General features: G+C 42.3%; 1 protein-coding gene across 1 annotated transcript in view; it reads left to right on the forward strand.

The window, feature by feature from the left end:
- The first annotated feature begins 4,312 nt into the window (after window positions 1–4,312).
- LOC130357966 (myeloperoxidase-like) overlaps window positions 4,313–20,769 on the forward strand; it is a 41,096-nt gene continuing 24,639 nt past the window's right edge. The window contains exons 1-2 of the mRNA XM_056560755.1: window positions 4,313–4,391; window positions 18,710–18,803. Coding sequence (XP_056416730.1) covers window positions 4,316–4,391; window positions 18,710–18,803 — 170 coding nt within the window. The 5' untranslated portion in view covers window positions 4,313–4,315. The remainder of the gene's footprint in view (window positions 4,392–18,709; window positions 18,804–20,769) is intronic.

Here is a 20,769-nt window from a genome sequence, read left to right on the forward strand (position 1 = left end):
TTCTCAGTTCCTATGCTTCCTGGCTGATGTTTTGGTTACTTTTGAATGCTGGTGGTGCTTCACTCTAGTGGTAGCATGAGACGGAGTCTACAACCCACACAAGAGGCTCAGGTAGTGCAGCTCATCCAGGATGGCACATCAATGCGAGCTGTGGTAAAAAAAATTTGCTGTGTCTGTGTATGTAACAAACTGAAACATAAAAGAACTATGGAAGGCGCTCCGTAGTGTGATATCTCAGGATACAATGGTAAAGCAACATGTGAATATGAGCTTACGAGAGATAGTTTTACTCTGTCCAAGTACAACCATGGATAAAGGTGTATAATAATAGGGTCTCTGCAGCTGCTCCACTTCATACAAATGTAGATATAACGTAAAACTCCTCCAAAACCCAGCAGAGCCAAACAGGCACTTGAGACCAGGATAAAAGCACAATGTTTTCTTTATTTAACAATGCAACACATTTCGCGGATGTTCCGCTTCATCAGGCATAGGAGCTGGGACAAGGTGTGTGGATTTTATAGGGAAAATCATTAACCCCTTCAGGGTTAAAAGGGTTCATCCTTTTCCCCTGAAGGGGTTAATGATTTTCCCTATAAAATCCACACACCTTGTCCCAGCTCCTATGCCTGATGAAGCGGAACTTCCGCAAAACGCATTGCATTGTGGAAATAAAGAAAACATTGTGCTTTTATCCTGGTCTCAAGCGCCTGTTTGACTCTGCTGGGTTTTGGAGGAGTTTTACGTTATAGCATAGTGTCCAGAGCATGGAGGCGCTACCGGGAGACAGGCCCATACATCAACAACCCAGCAGCAGGACCGCTACCTCCACCTTTGTGCAAGGAAGAGCAGGAGGAGCACTGCCAGAGCGCTGCAGAATGACCTCCAGCAGGCCACAAATGTGCATGTGTCCACTCAAAGCGTCAGAAACAGACTCCATGAGGGTGCTATGAGGGCTGGTGGGGGTTGTGCTTACAGCCCAACACCATGCAGGACATTTTGCATTTGCCAGAGAACACCAAGATTGGCAAATTCGCCACTCGCGCCCTGTGCTCTTCACAGATGAAAGCAGGTTCCCACTGAGCACGTGACAGACGTGGCACTGGAGATGCTGGAGAGTCTGGAGACGCTGTGGAGAATGTTCTGCTGCCTGCAATATTCTCCAGCATGACCGGATTGGCGGTGGGTCAGTAATGGTATGGGGTGGCATTTCTTTGGGGGGCCGAGTAATGTGCTTGCCAGAAGTAGCCTGACTGCCATTAGGCACCGAGATGCTAAACCTCATGTGGCTGGAGTGTGTCAGCTGTTCCTGAAAGAGGAAAACATTGATGCTATGGACTGGCCCGCCCGTTTCCCAGACCTGAGTCTGATTGAGCACATCTGGGACATCATGTCTCGCTCCATCCACCAACTCCACGTTGCACCACAGACTGTCAAGGAGTTCGTGTAACCTCATCAGGAACATGCCCAGGTGTTGCAGGGAGGTCATACAGGCACGTGGAGACACACACACTACTGAGCCTGACTTGTGACACTACTACTGATTTGTTTTAAGCACATTACATCAAACTTGGATCAGCCTGTAGTGTGCTTTTCCCCTTTGATTTTGAGTGTGACTTCATATCCAGACCTCCATGGGTTGATCAATTTTATTACCATTGATAATTTTTGTGTGATTTTGTTGTCAGCACATTCAACTATGTAAAGACAAAAGTATTTCATACGATTAGTTTATTCATTCATATCTAGGATGTGTTATCTTAATGTTCCCTTTATTTTTTTTGAGCAGTGTATGTGCAGGAGTGTGAAAGAGCCTGAGAAAGATTGGGCTGTGTGCCTGCAAGCGGAGCCAGTCTGCTGAAGATGATGCACACTGTTCCTAAAAGGTAAATCAAGGCTTCCCATTCACAAAAAGCTCAGGGCAGCTGTGTCTTGTGTAAATAGTGTATATGTAAGGCTTTTATGGGTGTGGGCCCACTGTGTCACCTCCTGGTAAAACAACAGCTGTGTAACGGCAAGCGCCCCGGGCCCCGCTTCCCCTCCAGAGCGGTCGCGGCGTTACTCTCCTGCTTGCAATGTCCCGGTCAGCGAGTCTGACCGGGAGCGCTGCTCTGTGTCCCTCGGTGGGGATGCGATCCCTGTGGCGGAACGTGCCCGCCCACGGGTCGCATCCCGTGTCACTCACCGGCCCCGTCCTTCTGCTCAGTCCCGGCTCTCGCAGCCCCACTCTCAAGGGCGCTCGTGCGCCGGGTCTCTCAGATTTAAAGGGCCAGTGCACCATTAATTGGTGCCTGGCCCAATTAGTTCCAAGCACTCCCCACACCATAAAAACCCACTTCCCCTTCCTGTCCCTGCCGGATCTTGTTGCCTTGTGTCCTGAGAAAGCGTTTCTGTGTGTTCCATTGCCTGTGTATCCAGACCCTTGCCGTTGCCCCCTGACTACGAACCGTTGCTGCCTGCCCAGACCTTCTGCTATGTCCGACCTTGCTCTTGCCTTGTCCTTGTGTACCGCGCCTGTCTCAGCTGTCAGTGAGGTTGAGTCGCTATCGGGTGGACCTGGGGGTTACCTGCCGCTGCAAGTCCGTCCCACTCTGCGGCGGGCTCTGGTGAAAACCAGTAACCCCTTAGATTCCGTTCCCCTGGTACAGCCCACGCCATCACCTCACTGACACAGAGGATCCACCACCCGTGTCCTCCCCGCATACCAGTCCGGATCCTGACAAGCTGGCTGGGCTGGTTTCCACTTGTTTTTTTTTTTAACACCAAAAATAAAATAAAAAACGCCAGCAAAAATGCCAGAAAAACTGCCACAGCTTTTTCCTGCATTTTGGCAGTTTTTTCTGGTGTTTTTCCTGGTGTGTGGAAACAGCCAATTTTGTCCCCTGTGGCAGTTTTCTCACTGTCTTCAGGGTACCACTCTGTGGGTCGGATACTGAGCGCCCGGTCCATAGAGTGTAAGGAGATGAAGAGTGATATACAGCATCACTACTCACCTCCCCTGTCCGTATAGTATACAGGGTTGCATAGTGTACCCATATATACTATACAGGAGCCAGGAATCCTTTCACCAGACTGACAGGACTCCCTGCTCCTATTTCCCCTTTGGGCGGTATATAGAATATACAGCTATCTATAGATAGCTGACCTGTACATAGTGTATACAGAAGCCGACCTCCACTTACCTCCCTTGCTCTTGTCACGGCCGGGTCCGTGTAGCTCCGACCCCTAGTGATGATATCATTAGGGTACGGAGCTACAGACGGGAGTCAGGCTGGTAAGGGTCTGAAGCTCTGTTCACATTGTCCATTTTGTATAATGTGAATAAATCCTTCTGGCAGTGTCCTCCCAGACAGGGAGACTCCAGCTGTTGCTAAACTACAACTCCCAGCATGCCCAGACAACCAAAGGCTGTCTGGGCATGCTGGGAGTTTAGGTTTTGCAACAATTGGAGGTTCTCTGTATATATTATTATTCTACCCAGTCCAGCTCCAGTGCTCTGATCTTCCTTAGTGAATCTCCATACTTCCCACCTCATATTCTGAACTAACTGTTGCCTCAGTTTTTGGCTGTTATTGGTGTTTGGTCAACACCAGGAGAGCTGGGACAGCACATCTTTATTCTAAGGTCCTTTCTTACATGTCATTTACTAGTTTTTGCACTTCACACACTACTGTTATAGTTGAGGGGAACTCTATGTAAAATCTTGCTCCGAGGGGTTCCATGTTTACCTGATCTGCCATATATTTTAAACCCAAAATAGACATATTTACTGTGGGCAATGAACAAACCTGCCCCTGGTACACATGGACCATCTAGTTATAGTGAGTGCCATAACCACACCTCATACAGTCATGCTTTCCTAATAAATATTCAGGATATTTGTTTCTCCTTGATCTTCTGGATAATTGGATCCGGTACATTGATCACTATTTATACAATACTTTCTTCTGTAACTTAAATATTGCAACATTAAAAATATTGTTTGAGATGCACTGTGTCACATTTATACAGAATTGGTAATTGCAGGTGATCTCCTGCAAGATAAAAGAAAGATTATAAAAAAAAAAAAAAAAAAATGTTGGAAACTTTTTATTACTGACAGGATCCCATCAATATGTGCTGCCATATTTCTGGGCCTGCCCATGGGGGTGTATCTTTGGTTAATTCCTGTTCAAAACCATGTCTATAAATAACAAGATGAGTGGAGAGCTTTTACATCAGGACAAGGAAGGTAGGAGATGCTCAGTATCCAAGGTGTCTCACTACTGAGTGACTCTATTGTTATACCAATGTATTTTTTCTTTCAGGTCTCAATATGAATTATCTACTTATTTGTGTTGTATTTCTGTTAACAAGTGTCGTGACCCAGACAAATGCAGCTTCCAGTCAAGGTATGTTTTTTTCTTCTTTGTTGCTGTGTTACAATAAAATGCAAATTAACTACCTGCACTGGAATGAATACAAAATAAGTAATATTTCTACATTTTTATATAAGCACTCCCATTGTATGTTCCTTCACAGGATTATATCTAAATAATGCTAATACACAGGACAAACAGTATGCAGTCTGAATTACAGTTCTCTCCTAAAGGCTTATCATAATAACCATTAATGCAATAGAAAGAGGAAAGTCTTTATATTCAGGAAGGATCAGGGTTAAAAAATGGAAAAGAAGAAGAATTACATAGTAATTACAGTTCCATTACCATCATCCATCAAAGAGAATGTGTCATCAGAAAATGAACTATTATTTAAATCAAGTTTTCATGTTAAACATGTTTTTTTTTTGTTTTAGTATTTAAAAAAAATCTTGATTTTGTTTTCTATTTCTTTTAATTTTTACTATCTATATAATAAGATAATCCTAAAATATTTCAGGGCTAAGAAGAAGCTGAAATTTCCTGCTCGGTAGAGAAAATTTAAAGGGAATGTGTCACCAAATGTGATTATTATTATTATTAGAGGTTAAATAATTTTTTCACATTTTTCACATTTTTGGAAATATAAAAAAAATTCTACTTGTCACAAAATATGAAAAATTGAATAATAACTTATAAAATCTCCCACTATTGACCAGCAGAGGGAGCTAACATGAGGAATCTTGTGAAAGAAAGCAACTTGTCTGGCTGCTGCAAATTTGACCTTGCCTGTCTACCTTTCTCCTCTGTCTATGTGCAAAATGAGAGGGGGGAGGGGGTTTTGTAGTTTTTTCATTTCCACTGTCACCATTTTGTTGGTGTCTGAAGAGTGGTAAAGAACAGACTAGATGTCTTTTGATAGGTCACTGCTCCTCAGGGACTTCAAGAAAATGGTGGTTGACCCCCCTTTCATTTCACCTAGCCTGTGCTATGCACATGTACAGTAAGCAGCCCATGCTTTTCTATGAGACACTCTCAGTCTTAACTTTCTTATGACCTGTGCCTGCCATAAAGCAACTGTGTAAGTGTTGTGAACTGACACCAAACAAAGGCTACAGTAATGGCAGCCCCCAGTACACACTTTATTAATAAATAAAATAAAAACTACATTGTCCTTAAACTAAATACATAAATGAAATGCTTTATCTTTACGGAATAATTTTATTTATAAAAATAAAATAAAATGGTGACACATTCCCTTTAAGCAGGCATCTCCTCTTTATCGTCACAGGCAGGAATAGATAAGAAAGGATCACACTATTCACAATAGCTGGAGCTCAGAGCTCAGATTTCACCCCCCCCCCCCCCCTCACGCCTAGAAAACTCTCCAATAGAAATAATTAGAGTCAGCTCAAATGCTATTAAAAAATACACTACTCCCATAATAATGTACAACTAGTGAAATGAAAACAGAAAATAGAAACAGATTAGAAAAGAAGAACTTGTTTCAGTATTTGGCTTGAATCTGTTAATGTAAATTCCCTTTGAAGCAAAGAAAATGTATAGAACACTTGCTTTAGCCCCTTAAAGACCAGGCCATTTTACACCTTAGGACCAGAGCGTTTTTTGAACATCTGACCACTGTCACTTTAAGCATTAATAACTCTGGGATGCTTTTACCTATCATTCTGATTCCGAGATTGTTTTTTAGTGACATATTCTACTTTATGTTATTGGTAAAATTTTGTCGATACTTGCATCCTTTCTTAGTGAAAAATTCCAAAATTTGATGAAAAAATAGAAAATTTTGCATTTTTCTAACTTTGAAGCTGTCTGCTTGTAAGGAAAATGGATATTCCAAATAATTTTTTTTTTATTCACATATACAATATGTCCACTTTATGTTTGCATCATAAAAATGACGTGTTTTTACTTTTAGAAGACACCAGAGGGCTTCAAAATTTCCAAAAGCACAATTTTTCAGGGACCAGTTCAGGTTTGAAGTGGATTTGAAGGGTCTTCATCTTAGAAATACCCCATAAATGACCCCATTATAAAAACTGCACCCCCCAAAGTATTCAAAATGACATTCAGTCAGCGTTTTAACCCTTTAGGTGTTTCACAGGAATAGCAGCAAAGTGAAGGAGAAAATTCACAATCTTCATTTTTTACACTTGCATGTTCATGTAGACCCAATTTTTGAATTTTTACAAGGGGTAAAAGGAGAAAATGTATACTTATATTTGTAGCCCAATTTCTCTCGAGAAAGCACATACCTCATATGTCTATTTAAATTGTTCGGCGGGCGCAGTAGAAAGCTCAGAAGCGAAGGAGCGACGAGGGGATTTTGGAGAGTACGTTTTTCTGAAATGGTTTTTGGGGCGCATGCTACATTTAGGAAGCCCGTATGGTGCCAGAAGAGGAAAAAAAAAACACATGGCATACCATTTTGGAAACTAGACCCCTTGAGGAACGTAACAAGGAATAAAGTGAGCCTTAATACCCCACAGGTGTTTCACGACTTTTACATACGTAAAAAAAATAAAAAATAAATTCCACTAAAATGTGTGTTTCCCCCCCAAATTTCACATTTTTGCAAGGGTTAATAGCAGAAAATACCCCCCAAAATGTGTAACCCCATCTCTTCTGAGTATGGAGGTACCCCATAAGTGGACCTGAAGCGCACTACGGGCGAACTACAATGCTCAGAAGAGAAGTTGTCATATTTGGCTTTTTGAGAGAAAATTTTGCTCGGAGGGCATGTCGCATTTAGGAAGCCCCTATGGTGCCAGGACAGCAAAATAACCCCCACATGGCATACCATTTTGGAAACTAGACCCCTTGAGGAACATAACAAGGGGTACAGTGAGCATTTACCCCCCACTGGTGTCTGTCAGATCTTTGGAAAAGTGGGCTGTACAAAATTTTTAATTTGCACAGCCCACTGTTCCAAAGATCCGTCAGACACCTGTGGGGTGTAAATTCTCACTGCACCCCTCATTACATTCCGTGAGGGGTGTAGTTTCCGAAATGGGGTCACATGTGGGGTTTTGTTTTTTTTGCGTTTGTCAAAACCGCTGTAACAATCAACCACCCCTGTGCAAATCACCTCAAAAGTACATGGCGCACTTTCCCTTCTGGTCCTTGTTGTGCGCCCCCAGAGCACTTTGCGCCCACATGTGGGGTATCTGCGTAGTCGGGAGAAATTGCATTACAAATTTTGGGGGGTGTTTTTCCCTTTTACCTCTTGTCAAAATGAAAAGTATGGGGCAACATCAGCATGTTAGTGTAAAAAAATTTTTTTTTTACACTAACATGCTGGTGTACACCCCCAACTTCACCTTTTCATAAGGGGTAAAAGGAGAAAAAGCCCCACAAAAGTTGTTAGGCAATTTCTCCTGAGTACAGCGATACCCCATATGTGACCCTAAACTGTTGCCTTGAAATACGACAGGGCTCCAAAGTGAGAGCGCCATGCGCATTTGAGGCCTGAATTAGGGATTTGCATAGGGGTGGACATAGGGGTATTCTATGCCAGTGATTCCCAAACAGGGTGCCTCCAGCTGTTGCAAAACTCCCAGCATGCCTGGACAGTCAACGGCTGTCCGGCAATACTGGGAGTTGTTGTTTTGCAACAGCTGGAGGCTCCATTTTGAAAAGGGTGGCGTACCAGATGTTTTTCATTTTAATTGGGGAGGGGGTCTGTGTAGGGGTATGTGTATATGTAGTGTTTTTTACTTTTTTTTTGTCTTAGTGTAGTGTTGTGTTTTTAGGGTACAGTCACATGGGCGGGGGGGTTACAGCGAGTTTCCCGCTGCGAGTTTGAGCTGCAGCGCAAAATTTGCTGCATCGCTAACTTGCAGCCTGATACTCACTGTAAGCCCCCTGCCCATGTGAATGTACCCTGTACATTCACAGGGGGGGGGGGGGGGGGACCTCCAGATGTTGCAAAACTACAACTCCCAGTATGCCAAAACTGCCCAGGCATGCTGGGAGTTGTAGTTCTGCAACATCTGAAGGACCAGATGTTACAGAACTACAACTCCCAGCATGCCTGGACAGTAAGGGCATGCTGAGAATGTGTACTTTTGCAACACCTGGAAGGGCACAGTGGTCTTCAAACTGTGGACCTCCATATGTTGCAAAACTGCAAGTCCCAGCATGCCCAGACGCCAAGGGCTGTCTGGGCATGCTGGGAGTTGTAGTATACAGGGTCCCAATACAGCAATGCATGTCGCTTTACGGCGACGTGCATTGCTGTAAAGGGCCCGACCGCGGCTGAAGATCAACTCACCTGTCGCCTCCGCCACAAGGATCCGGGTCTTCAGGGACGAGGTAAGTACCGGGGCCGGGCCTCAGCACTCCCCCGTCCCCTGGCGCATCCTCCGGTCTTCCTCCCGTCCTCTCCGGACTTCCAGGGGCCGGGCAGGGCGGGAGGAAGTAACCCCCCCTGCGATTGGTCGGTTAACTAACCGACGAATCGCAGGGGATCGGAGGAGGTGGCATGCTTGCCACCTCGCTCCTAGTCTTCAGCATGGTCCTGACTGTCTGTGACAGCCGGGATCATGCAAAATTACCGGGCGATCGGGTCCCAGAGACCCGATCAGCCCGGTATTGCCGCAGATTGCAAAGGCGATTTCCCTTGCGATTTGCGGCGATCGCCGACATGGGGGGCCTACATGGCCCCCTCGGCGTTTGCCCTGGATGCCTGCTGAAGGATTTCAGCAGGCATCCGGTTCCGATCTCTGCCCGGCGAGCGGCAGAGACCGGAAAACGCCATGACGTTGTGGAACGTCATTGGTCCTTAAAGCCCAGGGTGCCATGACGTTCCACAACGTCATTGGTCCTTAAGAGGTTAAACTTCATGTTATGTGGGTTTACTAGCAATAAGATGATTATGGGGTGTTCCCATTCTGGGCTGCCAACAATTAGCTGTAATCTATGGAGAAACCCAGCAGCATGTGTTCAGCTTCCCTGCTGTGTCACAAAGGGCAAATAAAACCTTACAGGAGTGTATTCCAAACAGTTTGTATCTAGCTATTGCAAAACTACAACTCCCAACATGCCCGGAAAGCAAAAGGCATGCTGGGAGTTTGAGTTTTGCATCAACTGAGGACACTGCATTACAGTTTGTTAAAGGGGTACTCCTGTGGAAAACTTTTTTTTTTTTAATCAACTGGAGCCAGAAAATTAAACAGATTTGTAAATTACTTTTATTAAAAAATCTTCCAGTACTTTTAAGGGCTATATACTACAGAGGAAATGCTTTTCTTTTTAGATTTCCCTGATGTCATGACCACAGTGCTCTCTGCTGACCTCTGCTGTCCATTTTAGGAGCTGTCCAGAGTAGGAGAAAATCCCCATAAAAACACATGCTGCTCTGGGCAGTTCCTAAAATGGACAGCAGAGGTCAGCAGAGAGCACTGTGGTCATGACATCAGAGAAATCTAAAAAGATAAGCATTTCCTCTGTAGTATATAGCCCTTAAAAAGTACTGGAAATATTACGATTTTTTAATAGAAGTAATTTACAAATCTGTTTAACTTTCTGGCAACAGTTGATTTAAAAAAAAAAAAGTTTTCCACGGGGGTACCCCTTTAAGAAAGGGCTGTCCATTTAACACCCAGACCTGCTGAGACCTCCAGAGTGAGACATGCTCTTTTTAGCTATTTTTTCCTCTGGAGATAATATAATAAAATAAAATAATATAATAAAATTATCAGCACAGAATACTAAAGCTAAGATGATATATATATGTTATGTAAGTTATATGTTAATTTTTTTTTTTATAAAACCTTTACACTTATAGCATCCTAGTTGAAACAAGTGAAGAATTGTAAATTGATCTTTTGACATTTGATATCCTATACAGAAAATTGTAAACCTGCTATTTTTATTTACTACTAGCTGAGGACCCGGCGTTGCCTCCTCTTTCCTACCTCATCCTTGTGGGGAAGGAAAAGCAACAAAGGAGGAAGCTTTTGTCCTCATATCCTGACCCCATATCCCGACCTCATATTCAGTTCTCATATTTTGTCCTCATATCCTGACCTTTTATCCCATTCTCATATTATGACCTTAAATCCCGAAGTCATATCGAAACCTCTTGTCCCGACCTTCTTTCCTGACCTCATATCCTATCCTCATATCTTGTCCTCATATGCCAATCTCATATCTTGTCCTCATATGCCATCCTCATATTGTGTCCTCATATCCTGTCCTCATATTGTGTCCTCAGGTGGGGCTGAGTTGTGATAAAGATATTGTAAGCCGAAAAATAGAAGAGGGGGGTGTGGCTTTGTGGGCGTGGCCATGATGTGCAAACCAGACCGATGTACAAAAAGGATAGAAAATAAAAGGGTGTGGCTTAATGGGTGGGCGTGGTTTTTAGAAATTGGGCATAGCATGTGGGGAGGGTTTGGCTTGCAAGCTGGACTGACGCACTCACCAGGAGAAGCAGAGCTTGTGGAGTAAGGCACCGGAAGTCTCATATACTTGCATGGGACTTGAAACAAAAACCCCATCCTTCACATAAGGGGGTAGGTTAAGGTTAATTTAATTATCCTATATTTTTATTTGACATATAAGTAATATGTGTACCAAGTATTATCAAAATATCTCTAGCCGTACGAAATTATGCTGGAATAAACAGTACATTTCCCATAGACATGCATGGGACTTTAACCCGATAACGACCATGGACGAGTATAGACGTCCAGGTTGGCGGCTGTTCCCGCAAATGGACGTCTATACTCGTCCATTCTTCTTGTGGGTGCTGCCCAGTGCACCCACGAGATCGCGGCAGGGACTCGGCTGTATCACACAGCCGGGACCCTGCTGCACTGCCAGGACCGAAGTAAACTTTGGTCCCGGCAGTTTTAACCCTTACAGCCGCGGTCGGAAGTGACCGCGGGCTGTAAGTGTTATGACAGAGGGAGGGAACTCCCTCTGTCTCCTCTGCAGCACCCCTCATCGCGATCGCGGGGTGCTGTGTGTGGCCGCACTGCCGGGAGTGAAGTTCACTTCACTTCCAACAGTTTAACCCCTACAGCCGCGGTCAGAAGTGACCGCGCGCTGTAAGGAGTTCTGACAGAGGGAGGGAGCTCCCTCTGTCTCTCCTGCAGCACCCCGGAGCATCGCGGGGTGCTGCTGCATACCTGGGCAGTCGGGAGTCCTACAAAGACCCCCAGGTCTGCCCTGGGTATTGCCTGCTAGTGAAATATGCTGCCTGCTAGTGAAAACTGGCAGGCAGCATATAACTGCAATGCTTTGGCATACTAAGTATTCCAAAGCATTAAAAAGTGTAAAAATAAATAAATAAAATAAAAGTGTAAAAATAAATAAAAATGTAATAAAAGTGTAAAAAAAATATATATATATATATATATTAAAAATACATTTATTAAGTGAATCTAATAAAAAAAAAGCATAATGTGTAGGATCGCATTGGCGGACATCCGCAGCATGTAATATGCTGCGGATGTCCGCCACGTGATCCTACACATTATGCAGCAGTCACGGTAATGAGCTCGCTGCTGCGGCTGGGTAGCTTTGTGCGTCCACTCATAGCGGCGGATTTTCCGCCAGCAGTCATGAGCGGACACACTGAGCTACCCAGCCGCAGCAGTAATGGATATATTCGCCATGAGCGGGTGCTTATTCCCACAACATGGCGGATATATCCATCAGGAGCCTTAACTGTCTCCAATTAGTGTTAAAATAGCAAAAAATCTTAATTTTTGTAAAAATGTCATGATATTTTGCATTGTAAAAAAAAACTACAAATGATATCGGCTTACTTTTACTATGTACATGAAGGACAACTTGTGATAAAAAAACAATGTCAGAATTATCGTGATTGGCAAAACGTTACCAGAGTTATTCTCTAATAAAGACAGACATCCCCGATTTGAAAAAACAGGCCTGGTCTTTCAGGGGCGTACAGGTTTATTTGCATTGGTCCTTAAGGGGTTAAACAAAAACCCTGACCCTCATAAATGGGAGTAGGTTAGGGTGAAATGAACTATCCTATATTTTTAGTGGACAAGTAACATGTGACCAAGTATTTTCAAAATATCTCCAGCCCTTTGGAATTTATGCAGTAACATATATTTCCCATAGAATTGTATGGGACATTAAAAAATACCCAACCCTCGCAAATGAGGGTGGGTAACGGTTAATTTAACTATCCTATATTTTTAGTTGACATATGAGTAACATGTGTACCAAGTTTTATGGCAATATCTTTAGCTGTTTGAACGTGATGCTGGAACATACACACACACATATACATTGAGTTTTATATACAGTGGGGCAAAAAAGTATTTAGTCAGCCAACAATTGTGCAAGTTCTCCCACTTAAAAAGAAGAGAGACCTGTAATTTTCATCATAGGTATACCTCAACTATGAGAGACATAATGAGAAAAAAAATCCATTAAATCACATTGTCTCAATACTTTGTTATATACCCTTTGTTGGCAATGTTGCTTTGTATATACCCTTTGTTGGCAAGGTCACACACTGTTGCTGGTATTTTGGTCCAGTCCTCTATGCCGATCTCCTCTAGAGCAGTGATGTTTTGGGGCTGTCGCTGGGCAACACAGACTTTCAACTCCTTCCAAAGGTTTTCTATAGGGTTTAGATCTGGAGACTGGCTAGGCCACTCCAGGACCTTGAAATGCTTCTTACAAAGCCACTCCTTTGTTGCCCGGGTGGTGTGTTTGGGATCATTGTCATGCTGAAAGACCCAGCCACGTTTCATCTTCAATGCTCTTGATGATGGAAGGTTTTCACTCAAAATCTCATGATACATGGCCCCATTCATTCTTTCCTTTACATGGATTGTCCTGGTCCCTTAGCAAAAAAAAGCCCCAAAGCATGATGTTTCCACCCCCATGCTTCACAGTAGATATGGTGTTCTTTGGAAGCAACTCAGCATTTGTTCTCCTCCAAACACGACGAGTTGAGTTTTTACCAAAAAGTTCAACTTTGGTTTCATCTGACCATATGACAGTCTCCCAATACTCTTCTGGATCATCCAAATGCTCTCTAGCAACCTTCAGACGGGCCTGGACATGTACTGGCTTAAGCAGTGGGCCACGTCTGGCACTGCATGATTTGAGTCCCTGGTGGCGTAGTGTGTTACTGATGGTAGCCTTTGTTACTTTGGTCCCAGCTGTCTGCAGGTCATTCACTAGGTCCCCCTGTGTGGTTCTGGGATTTTTGCTCACTGTTCTTGTGATCATTTTAACACCACGGGGTGAGATCTTGCGTGGAGCCCCAGATCGAGGGAGATTATCAGTGGTCTTGTGTGTCTTCCATTTTCTAATAATTGCTCCCACAGTGGATTTCTTTACACCAAGCTGCTTGCCTATTGCAGATTCAGTCTTCCCAGCCTGGTGCAGGTCTACAATTTTGTTTCTGGTGTCCTTTGACAGCCCTTTGGTCTTGGCCATAGTGGAGTTTGGAATGTGACTGTTTGAGGTTGTGGACAGGTGTCTTTTATACTGATAAAAAAGTTCAAACAGGTGCCATTAATACAAGCAACGAGTGGAGGACAGAGGAGACTCTTAAAGAAGAAGTTACAGGTCTGTGAGAGCAAGAAATCGTGCTTGTTTGTAGGTGACCAAATACTTATTTTCCACCATAATTTGGAAATATATTCTTTAAAAATTTGACAATTTTTTATGGATTTTTTAATGGATTTTTTATGGATTTTTTTTTTCTCATTATGCTTCTCATAGTTGAGGTATACCTATGATGAAAATTACAGGCATCTCTCATCTTTTTAAGTGGGAGAACTTGCACAATTGGTGGCTGACTAAATACTTTTTTGCCCCACTGCATATGTTAGCTGTGTACCCGGCGCTGCGCGGTTTTTCCTACCTTCTCTTGTGGGGGAGGAAAAGCAACAAAGGAGGATGCTTTTGTTCTCATATTCCATTTATGGAATACTTACCCCATATCCCCTCCTAAGATCCCGACCTCAAATCTCCTCCTCATATTCCACCTTCATATCCTGTTCCATATCTCGACCTCATATCTCGACCTCATATCCCGACCTCATATCCTGTCCCCATATCCCATCCTCATACCCCGACCTCATATCCCGTTCTCATATCACGACCTCATATCCCGTCCCAATATCCCGTCCCAATATCCCATCCTCATATCCCGGCCTCATATCCCGACCTCATATCCCGTCCTCATATCTCGTCCTCATATCCCTTCCTCATATCCCGACCTCATGTCCCGACCTCATATCCCAAGCTCATATCCCGACCTCATATCCTGACCTCATATCCCTTCCTCATATCCCGACCTCATTTCCTGTTCCCATATCTAATTCTGCTTGAAAGTAGCAGCTGGAGCATTTAGTGAGGGAGGGAAGTATTGGTTCTTTTTAACTGTCATTGCGGCCCCAGCAACATGTGAAAATATTTCTTTAAACCGGAATACCCTTTTAAGTTTATATTGAGTGTTACTAATATTAGCTAATGGTAGTCTCGTTCTGTGGGTGTTCAGGTAAATGTAACACATTTGTTTTCAGGTGGCCATGTGGCCAAACACATTTGGCAGATATCACCTGAAAGGTGCGGACATGCCAAAATCAAACAGTTGAGGCACCCCTTATATATGTTAAGTCAAGTATAAAAAGTGATCGGCACTAACTGAATAGTTAAGACTCCATGTAACATCCCAATCCATTAACTATCAGAGCCATGAAGCACAGGTGTGTGCACATAAAATGTGGTGCTCTTTCTCAGTAATAGAAATGCAGTTTTCAATCCTCATGTAAAAGAATAACGGAAGGCACTCACGATTAGATGCTGTGCAGGACTTCTTTATTTGGGGTGCATAAAATATCAACAGCAGGACGCTAGGTCGGGTTAGACAAGTAGAATGTAATAGCCATTTGGCGCCTGCCAAACAGTGTTTCTTCAGACCACGCCTACCTTGAAGCGGCTGGTCAGGTAAATACCATCTGACCTATGACGCTCCCAGGTAAGGGCGTTAACATCTTAAAAATTAAATATTTAAAAACAAGAATAGACATCAGTACTTGTAATATATTCATTGCGGTAAAGCTCTAGCATAATGCTTTTCTTAATTTTCGAGCAAATATATATCGAAGCCGTGGATTCTCAAGAGAGAACGCTCAGGTCTAGCTGGTCATTCAGACCTAGACCTTTATTTGGCCTCACATTGTAAAAGAGCCTTGCGTTTATCAATAATTTCTGAGTGAGTAACTTGTTCAATTCCGAAGAAGGTTAGGTCTGTTGAAGAGCCCCAATGTGCCTCATTTATATGTGATATGAGCCTCGGAGAGCCTTTTCCGGTTTTCACGATGCTATATGCTCTCTGAATCGAGTATGCATAGCCCTAATGGTGCAACCGATATAAAATCTTCTACATGTGCACATAATGGCATATACTACATAATTTGTTCTGCAACATATCACATCTCGAAAGGTAATGGGCACTCCACCCAGACTTGTGTTTTTTTCTGTACAAATAAATTCACACCAGTTACAAGTCCCACAGCGGTAGTTACCAGGGCTGAGTGTTCGACCTAGGCAATTTTCTTGTTTGTTGGATGATTTTAATTTACTGGTGAAAAGATGATCTTTAATACTCTTGCATTTTTTTAAAGTAACCAAGGGAAAATTTAATGTGTAATCTGCAAGATCGGTGTCATTCTGTAACAGGAACCACTTATTTTTTATAGATTTTTTTTATTTTTTCTGCCATTGGGCTATACTGGAATGCAAAACTAAATTTAAAGGAAGTAGCCTCAATTTCATTTACATTTTTATCTTTAAATTTTTGTTGTTGCTTATTCACATTTTTATGCCTTCTGAGTAATTCTGTTCTACAGGGTGGGCCATTTATATGGACACACCTTAATAAAATGGGAATGGTTGGTGATATTAACTTCCTGTTTGTGGCACATTAGTATATGTGAGGGGGAAAACTCTGCAGGAGAAATGCTAGCACAGGCTTCCAGTATCCGTAGTTTCAGGTGCTGCACGTCTCATATCTTCACAGCATAGACAATTGCCTTCAGATGACCCCAAAGATAAAAGTCTAAGGGGGCCAGATCGGGAGACCTTGGGGGCCATTTAACTGGCCCACGACGACCAATCCACTTTCCAGGAAACTGTTCATCTAGGAATGCTCGGACCTGACACCCATAATGTGGTGGTGCACCATCTTGCTGGAAAAACTCAGGGAACATGCCAGCGTCAGTGCATAAAGAGGGAAACACATAATCATGTAGCAATTTCGCTTATCCAGTGGCCTCGAGGTTTCCATTGATGAAGAATGGGCCCCCTTAGACTTTTATCTTTGGGGTCATCTGAAGGCAATTGTCTATGCTGTGAAGATACGAGATGTGCAGCACATGAAACTACGGATACTGGAAGCCTATGCTAGCATTTCTCCTCCGGTGTTGCTATCAGTGTGTGAAGAGTGGGAGAAGAGGGTTGCATTGACAATCCAACACAATGGGCAGCACATTGAACACATTTTATAAGTGGTCAGAAACTTGTAAATAACTCATGAAAGAATAAAGTGACCTTAAAACCAAGCACATCAGGGTTTTTCTTGTGAAGTTCCCAATAAGTTTGATGTGTCACATGACCCTCTTCCTATTGAAAAACAAAAGTTGGATTCAAAATGGCTGACTTCAAAATGGCCGCCATGGTCACCACCCATCTTGAAAAGTTTCCCCCCTCACATATACTAATGTGCCACAAACAGGAAGTTAATATCACCAACCATTCCCATTTTATTAAGGTGTATCCATATAAATGGCCCACCTTGTAGTTTGATTTTGTGCTCTAGTCATAGCCTCTTCTAAGACTGTATTGGGATACTCTCTTACGTGAAAGCGTTTTTTTTAAAGATAGCCTGTTGATATTTTATGCACCCCCAAATAAAGAAGTCCTGCATAGCATCTGATTGTGAGCGCCTTCCGTTATTCTTTTACATGAGGCTTATATATGTTAGAGTTGATCAATCTCATCAAAATAGACAGGTTGATCTGATATGCGACAGCTATAAAGCCAAACATTATTTTATAATCCCAACATAGTTTATTGTGGTGTTATCATGGTTGCAAGGTAAGTGTATAGAATGTCAGGCATGGGCACTACACACTACTTTCCTAAGACAAGCACCTTTTTCCTGAACTCCCCAGTCAAAGTAAGTTATTGGTGTTGTGCTCCTATAAGGTGCAATGTTAATATTAATCCAATGGAATACAAGATAAAGAAACAAGGTACTCACCCTTTTTGCTGCTGTTCACATCACTTCTTCACTATACATATCGACATGGCAGGTGAAACAGATTTGCAGGGGCATATAATGCAATGGACTATTTTGTGCTATATTCAGCTATTCCTCTGGCCTCATGCTATATAGTATAAAATGTTCTGTTGCTTTATAAGCCCGTTTAAAGGGGTACTGCGGTGGAAAACATTATATATTTTTTTTTAAATCAACTGGTGCCAGTAAGTTAAACAGATTTGTAAATGATTTCTATTAAAAAATCTTTACCCTTCCAGTACTTTTTATGCTACTGAGGAATTCTTTTCTTTTTGAATTTATTTTTTGTCTTCTCCACAGTGCTCTCTGCTGACACCTGATGCCCGTATCAGGAACTGTCCAGAGCAGGAGAAAATCCCCTATGCTGCTCTGGACAGTTCCTGACACGGACAGATGTGTCAGCAGAGAGCACTGTGGACAAGACAAAATAGGAATTCAAAAAGAAAAGAATTGTAGCAAACAACTGCTAAAAAGTACTGGAAGGGTAAAGATTTTTTAATAGAAGTCATTTACAAATCTGTTTTACTTTCTGGCACCAGTTGATTTAAAAAAAAAAATAAAATGTTTTCCACTGGAGTACCCCTTTAAGTCTGTTTTACCTGCCATGCTTCAATAAAGAGGTAATATGAACAGCAGGAAAAAGGTGAGTGCCGTGTTTTTTTAAATTTTTTTATCTTCTACTCTATTGGATTGTCATTGTATCATTGGCTGATCTGCTTTTGCCCCTTTTCTCCCTCATTATCATTCATTACAAGTCTGCAACAGAAATTGTTGATGTAGCAAAAAAAAAACTAAATCTCAGCCTACAGGTTCTGGATTTTACTTAGTTTTTGTTTGACAACTCAATCTCCATTCGTTTAACTTACCAGACAACACGCGGTTGGTTATAGGACATGTACATTGTACTTTATTGTGCAGCCTATTGTATACAACTGAGTTATTCAGAATTGGAAATCTCTAAAAACATGTTGATTTTTTTCCAGTGTGCATTGTATTTTCTGACTGATCTTTATTTTTTAAGATGAAGAAAACGCTGTGCACGATCATGTTATCATGCAGTCTGTCAAAGACGCCAAGAACCTAGTGGACTCTGCATACTTCCAGACAAGGACGAAGTAAGATTACTATAGATAGGATGTATCACAAGACAGCTATTGTTTTATGATATGTCAATGGCCACCCTCATGTGGTGCAATGTCATTGTCCTAGGGCATGTTCACATGGACAAAATAAGCATAGTTTTTGAGGGGGGGGGGGTGAATATTTATTTCCTAAAAACTTTGTTATTTTTTGCATGAAAGCCAGCTTCCATCTTTTATAGGTCTCCCATTAATAACTTAAAAAAAAGAACTGGATACATTACATGTGTTTTTTCTGCATGAAAATAATTTGGAGGGATTTTACATTTAGGGTGGGGTCACACGTAGCGTATACTAAGTGTATTTCATGCTGTGTAGCAAGATATATGCTGCTTATTCTGCTATGAGCAGACACACAGAGCTACCCGGTGGCAACGGGCCAAACCTTACTGCACACACAGGACTTACACCAGGTGTCTGCTCATAGAAGAATATGCAGCACATTTCCAGCTGCACAGCAGATTTTGCACACAGTAAATTGTGCTGCGTATATATGCTATGTGTAACCCTATCCTTGGGCTTTTTTCTCTTTTTCCTTTTAAATGAATTGGAAAGTCAAAAATAATTAGTTCTATGTTTGACGAGGTTCATGTCCATGTTGGTGCTCTTTTTTGTATGAAACAAACACCACACCAATAAAAGTACCAAAAAACCAGCTTGAAAAAAACACCCTAAAATAGTCTTTGGGGCTGTTTTTTTAGACAGATTTTATACATCTAAACTGCTTTGCTGTTCATGAAGAATGTGAACAATCTGGGGGATGTACTTTTGATGTACGCACAGGCAGAACTTGAAAAACAACTATTACAAATGACTGAATGTCTAAATGACTTGCTCAAAAATGTGTGACTGTTTGATCCAACTGTTCAAAAATCTGTAACTTTTTATCACAAAAAAAGTGTAAAACCAACGATAAATTCCCCCAGATTTTAACTGTGTAAACATGCCCTTGGGTAATGACCTCTGGGCTCAGACACAGAGGCCCTTTATGACAAGGGTACACAACTAGTTTAAATAAAGGTCTGGGTCAAAAGAAGGGCAGGTCCAAGCTGGACATCAACAGTAAAGATGACTTTTGGTTAAAAGTTCCCAAATTATTTACATCACAATTTATTATTTTGTTGGTGGTAAAACCAAACCAGACCCTAAATTAATTAAGAACACATACTCTTAAAGAAATATAGACCCCAGTTTAGACTCCTAAATAAATTAAGACCCCAAATCCAAAGGCTTACAGTGACATAGACCCCAGAGCAGGCAAATAAAATAAATCAGAACCCAAATCTGCCCCTACAATTAATTGAAATCCCAGTCCTTCTGGCTTCCAGGTGATACTTTGTTTGCCAGGCCCTTGTTTAATCTACTCCTGACAGTAAATATGATAATATAGATGCATTGAAATGCCCCCCTTCCTGCCAGGTACTGATTTAGACTGTGATACGCCAGTTGATGACCACGTGTAAAGGGGGTGGTAAAATTTACCATCATGTTAATGGGCCTTTAAGTGGTTACTGTTATTTTTAAATAACTTCCTTCCATGTAATAGCCAATGCAATTCCTAATATGTGCAAATCATTTGTAAAAAGAAACTCCTGACCCAAGAAAAAAAACAGCCCTTAAGTGGTCACTAAGTGCCTCACTTCTCTGAACTCTGCTGTTTAGTGTCTGTTGTTAAGGGAAATCTGTCTCTAGTAACCAGCAGACCAGAACAGAACATAGGAAGTGGGGGCAGGGCTTAGCACATGCTATGTGCAGAGGAGATAAATAGGGAAGAAGATTCTGGGCCATATACTTGCAAGCTGAGATAGTTTCCCTGTTTAAGATGATCCATGCTGTTCATAAAGGTAAATCCAGGCTTTCCTATAATATGTGAATACCCATAAAGCTTTAGGCAGTTGCCCTTGGGCAAATAAAAGTGTACCAGTGTAGCTGTATGCCCACA

Source organism: Hyla sarda, chromosome 2 (assembly GCF_029499605.1).
Source record: "Hyla sarda isolate aHylSar1 chromosome 2, aHylSar1.hap1, whole genome shotgun sequence".
Lineage (NCBI taxonomy): Eukaryota > Metazoa > Chordata > Amphibia > Anura > Hylidae > Hyla > Hyla sarda.